Here is a 5,193-nt window from a genome sequence, read left to right as displayed (position 1 = left end):
AGGGACCCCAGGGTTGGAGGACACGGGTGCTTCACCCGGCCTTGGCCGCCTGCTCCTCCCCCTCAAAGTGTGGGGAGGGTGTGCGGGAGGAAGGAAGAAAGTTAAAGCTACTTAACGGGAAGGTGCGGGAATGGAATACAAGAACCTCTTTTCTCCGGCGGCTGTCTAATGGTTTAAACTAAACTCCATGAGAACATCTTGAAACCTGGTGGTTTCTTTGCTGTGTGCAACGAAGGACGTTTATTTTTGTATGCGTAACACAACTTTTTTATTTACGTGGTGTGTACGTAACAAATTGCTCTGTTCATCTTCATGGGAATACCGCTATAGTTACAAAGTGTGTAAATACAATAAATAGCTAAGTAGCAGGTAAGCACTCTAACGTTAAAAGGTTGTCAGTGAGGAAGAATGCGATAGGGTGCGTTGCTCTAACCTTGCAACGCCGTTTCAGAGAGTGCGGCACTGTCTGAAACCTATATAGAGGAGGCTTCTTCCTCTGAGCATGTATGAACGGGTAGGGAATAAAAACTGGTTGAGTAATGGATAGTATGCCCAGAGGTACACCGGTACGGTGGTGGTAAGTGTGTAATGGATCTGAAAATTAAATAAAGTTGGTCTCTGACTCTGAAGCTGCGATTTTTTTGTTTTAGGTCACTAGAGGGGTGGAGAATGCTGTGACTGAACTTAAAAGTAAAGGCAAAGCTCACCTTACTGGCAAAAGGGGTGCTTTGGAAGAAATAGGAAATAAAGTTGCAACAAGAGGAACACACATAGCTAAGGTAAAGGAACATTTGAAATCTATCTGTAAGGAAAAGATGGATTACTAGCTCCGTACTAATAGTAATTGTTTTCACTACAGAAAACAGAATGCTCCAAAGCATCCATAAAGCCTACAAAAGGACCTAGTAAGATGACAAATGTAACTGTACTGCCTAAACCTCCGGCTGCTGTGAATCGAGCATGCAAAGAAACTGGCGTTCCAAAGGTAGGAAGTAATGACACTGTTCTGATTCTTAATTTGATTTGCAGCTTAGAGCTCTAACTTCCGAATGGTTTATCTGTAGATGTATCTCATTTCCCTGCTGAAAAATCAAAGCCTCGGTAGTGAGGTGTTGGTTTAATGCATGTTGTGCTTAAAGGCTAACATTAAAGTGGCAGAACTAGCTCTTGAAGTACTGGATGAAGTTTCTGCTTTAGCTGGCAATTACTAGGAGGTCTTCTGATCCTGTCTGTATGGCATCTTGGTGAAAGCTTGCCGCGCTAGAATGTAAACTCGGTTTCAACTTTTTCTATCTTAAGAAATTGTATTAGTAACTAGAAAGATGTGGAAATGAAGGAATGTTGCAGCTTAAACAGTAGATACGTAAGCACTATGATCTGTTCCTTAGGTTCTGTCTCCTGTCCCTATGGATGTATCTGTGCAAGAGGAGGATTTGTGCCAAGCCTTCTCTGATGTGTTGCTCAACAATGTCGAAGACATTGATGCTGAGGACTGGGGGAATCCCCAGCTGTGTAGTGACTACGTAAAAGATATCTATCTGTATCTGAGGGAGCTTGAGGTATGACACACTGAGTCTGCACTTCTGCAGTATAGTGTTAATCCTGTTGCTCACACAGCTCTTTCTCCAACAGCTGCAGCAATCGGTCCGCCCGCATTACCTTGACGGAAAGATGATCAATGGGCGTATGCGCGCAATCTTAGTTGACTGGCTTGTCCAGGTCCACTCAAGATTCCAGCTTTTGCAGGAAACACTGTATATGTGTGTTGCAGTTATGGATCGCTTCTTACAAGTAAGAAAGATATTTTTCAACTTGTGTTTGGATTAGGAGACTTGTTCGATGACTATGCTTTTAAAGGAGTTTAGGATTTATCCTTTCTTTATAAATCTAAGAACCTATGAAATCTGCTCTTTGTGTAAGAGCTCTGTATAATGTAGCATCTTAACTCTGAGGCTGCGGTCCTCTTTGATCCTGTCATTATAGGGACACTTCTGACTCAAAGTGGAAAATCTCATTTACATTATAAGAATGAGCGCTGTCATACTGGTATTTTAAACTGATAAATTAGAATGTTTATGTAGAGTTTGACATTTTGGGCTCTGCTTTTTAAATTCCTATATTGCAGCGTCATCCAGTACCTCGTAAGAGGCTTCAGCTGGTGGGTGTAACAGCACTGCTTCTAGCTTCAAAATACGAAGAGATGTTATCTCCTGATGTAGCAGACTTTGTTTACATTACTGACAATGCCTACACCGGCAGTGAAGTTAGAGAAATGGAGATTATGATTCTTAAAGAGTTAAACTTTGATTTGGGACGACCTCTTCCAATTCACTTCTTAAGAAGAGCATCAAAAGCTGGGGAGGTGGGTACTTGTCCTCATTATCTAGAACTTTCCTACATGTGTAAGGTCTTACCAGGATTGCTTCTGGCATTTTTATCATGTGATCTTACTTGCTTTCTGCTTACATGCTGGATCAAGAAATATTCAGCTATGAAACTCCACCATGTGGAGTAACGTAACATCACTGTGGCAGCCAGTAGCAGTTCACACCTGTATTTACTGGGGCCTGTGTTCAGTCTTAGTGGCAGTAATTTTACTGTTGGAGTAAACTAAACATACCTAGAGCAGAACCCTTGTTTTCGGAATAATCTTTTGTCTGGTGATCAGGGTATTCCCTGGTAAAAGGGGAGCAGTGTTGCCATTCATGATTTTTGGATGCAAATACGGTATTATTTAAGAATCAAAACATAAGCTTTCTCTTTGACCTGACCCTTTTTTCCCACCTCAGTAGTTTCACTCGAGTGAACTGCCCATACTTGAAGTGGGCCTCAATTACCTCAACAGACCACTAGGTAACTCTTGGAGTTAGCTGACTGCTTCAATGAGGATCTCCTTAAGACATTTTACACACACACACACACTTAGTGTATTACAGAAGGAGCACTTATATCCTTAGCTGGGCACAGCAGTGCCCGATACTGCAGCCTTCTGTTAAAATCCCTCACTTGACTTTGTGTCTGAATTCAAAATGGCTGCCAGACTAGCCTGGTTTGGACTCTGGTCTCGATTTCGAGATGAGTGCCTGTTAGAGAGTATGGTCCCTAGACCTTAATAAAGATTTTGTTGACTATTTCTGTTGTGTCAGTTAATGAATACAATAAAGAATCCTGAATTATTACGATAAGGTGAAGTGAAACGGTGGATTAACAAACTCTCAATCTGGTAGGCTGATGCTAAGCAACATACGCTAGCAAAATACCTAATGGAGCTGACGCTGATAGACTACGACATGGTTCACCATCGACCTTCAGAGATTGCAGCTGCTGCATTATGCTTGTCCCAGAAGATTCTGGGACATAACGAATGGGTAAGTATGATTTTAATCAATCAGTCAAACTCATTGTTAGGAGTTTTTTCCTTCAGTCAATTGAATTGAACAATTAAAACAACTACTTCAGAAAACTGCGTTTAGGTCAGTAATAAAGCTGGTGATCAAATGACAGTTGGACAGCCCTGATGCATAGCTGCAGGTAGAAAAAGGAATATACCACTGAAAACTTAGTATTTTTTTTGGTGTGAACACTGTGGTATGGAAGGATTTTTCTCTTGAATGTATTGAGTTACGAAAGGCCGCGCTGTAAATATAAGTAGATTTTTAAAAAAAAAATTTTTTTTTCATAATTCTCGCAGTACGTGTAGAGTAATGAAATCATGGACCGTGAATAGTGAATTGTAATTCAACTAGTGGTTACTCTTGCAAGGGTTGCCTCTTGCAAGGGTTGCTTCTTTTATCCTCTGTGCAGTGTAGAAATGTGGTTCTTGGCATTGATGTGTCCAGACTTCTGCTGCACACCAGAAGTTATTCTGGATCTGTCGCCTAAACCGACAGTACTGCAGTTCCAGCACTCGAGGCTCGCGCATGAATCTTAGGGCATTTGCTACCTGAAGTGATTGTGCCTTGAGCAGCAATCTCCACTTCATAAACCTCAAATTTCTTACCGTTATGCTGCAGGGCACAAAGCAGCAGTACTACACCGGGTATACAGAAGACAGTCTTGTGATGACTATGAAACACATGGCCAAGAATGTGGTCAAAGTAAATGAGAAGTTAACAAAATACACTGTAAGTATTGCTACTTTTTGATGTTTTAGAAATGTTTCTGTTACCTACAGAACCACAATATGCAGCAAAGGTAAAGGTTCTGTATGTTATCTTAAAGCGTATGCTATTCTGACAAGCCTGCGAGAGGATGTTGCATTAGTACCAATTTCAAAACCCTTTGGACAAACTTGTGCTTTTGCTACTTTGCAAGCTGGTTCACTTCTAACTTTGGTTGGTTGGTTGGTTGGTGGTTTTGGTTGTTTTCCAAGCAGTCAGGCTAGTTGTCCCAAAATTATCTGCCTGAACTTAAAGACTGTATGTGTGTGTATATCTTTTGTAATGCTGTTCCTCTACCTCTGCAGGCTATAACGAACAAGTACGCAAGTAGCAAACTACTGAGGATCAGCACAATCCCTCAACTGAGCGGCAAGATAATCAAGGACCTGGCTTTATCACTCTTATGATAACCCTAGGCAGCCACGTCCTGATGGTATATGCACTTTGTCCTCATTTGCCTATTGAGGCAAAACTGCTGGTCGTTGTACATAGCATTCCAGCCTTCCCGCAGACATTTCAGACTCGCTCAGAAGGTGAAATTTTAAACTTGCTTTGTAACAGAGTGCTTTACCTAGAAATAAAGCTCTTCTTTTTTTAAAAAAAAAAAAAAAAGTACTGTGACTCTTTAAGGCACTGCCTAGACACGTGTGCAATCTAATGTCCAGGCAGGGCATTTGACTAAATATTGATGCAACTTGCAGTTAGATGTGGATGATTGTTCTCAGTGGTTGTTTCCAATGAGAATCTCTGGGCTTTATAGTGGCTTATACTTAGTAACTTGTTGTTTTCACTCCTAAGGTAAGAAAGAGGCAGACAGTTCATTTTTTTTTTTCCTTGGTGTACCTTAAAGGATACTAAATATGTGCTTTATCTCAGTGCCTTGTCCCAGAGAAGTATACAGGATTTTTTTTTTTTTTTTTTTTTTTGGTAGGTTGCCTTCAAGTTTGGGGAAAGAAGTGGGCGGGCTGGCTGTAACAGATATTAGCCTTGTAAGTCTTTGTGTTTAGGTGAATGTAAGACCACATGTTCTCTA

At 41.0% G+C, this 5,193-nt stretch overlaps 1 protein-coding gene across 1 annotated transcript in view; it reads left to right on the top strand.

The window, feature by feature from the left end:
* Positions 1-4,754, top strand: part of CCNB2 (cyclin B2) — a 6,090-nt gene extending 1,336 nt beyond the window's left edge. Inside the window, exons 3-11 of the mRNA XM_009321604.1 lie at positions 3-122; positions 651-779; positions 860-985; positions 1,389-1,559; positions 1,633-1,791; positions 2,126-2,362; positions 3,228-3,368; positions 4,014-4,124; positions 4,466-4,754. Of these exons, the coding sequence (XP_009319879.1) occupies positions 3-122; positions 651-779; positions 860-985; positions 1,389-1,559; positions 1,633-1,791; positions 2,126-2,362; positions 3,228-3,368; positions 4,014-4,124; positions 4,466-4,567 (1,296 nt within the window). The 3' untranslated portion in view covers positions 4,568-4,754. The remainder of the gene's footprint in view (positions 1-2; positions 123-650; positions 780-859; positions 986-1,388; positions 1,560-1,632; positions 1,792-2,125; positions 2,363-3,227; positions 3,369-4,013; positions 4,125-4,465) is intronic.
* The last annotated feature ends 439 nt before the right edge of the window (positions 4,755-5,193 follow it).

Source organism: Pygoscelis adeliae, unplaced genomic scaffold, assembly GCF_000699105.1.
Source record: "Pygoscelis adeliae isolate BGI_AS28 unplaced genomic scaffold, ASM69910v1 Scaffold183, whole genome shotgun sequence".
Lineage (NCBI taxonomy): Eukaryota > Metazoa > Chordata > Aves > Sphenisciformes > Spheniscidae > Pygoscelis > Pygoscelis adeliae.
The sequence above is the reverse complement of the archived record's forward strand: the minus strand, read 5'-3'. Positions and strand labels throughout refer to the sequence as shown.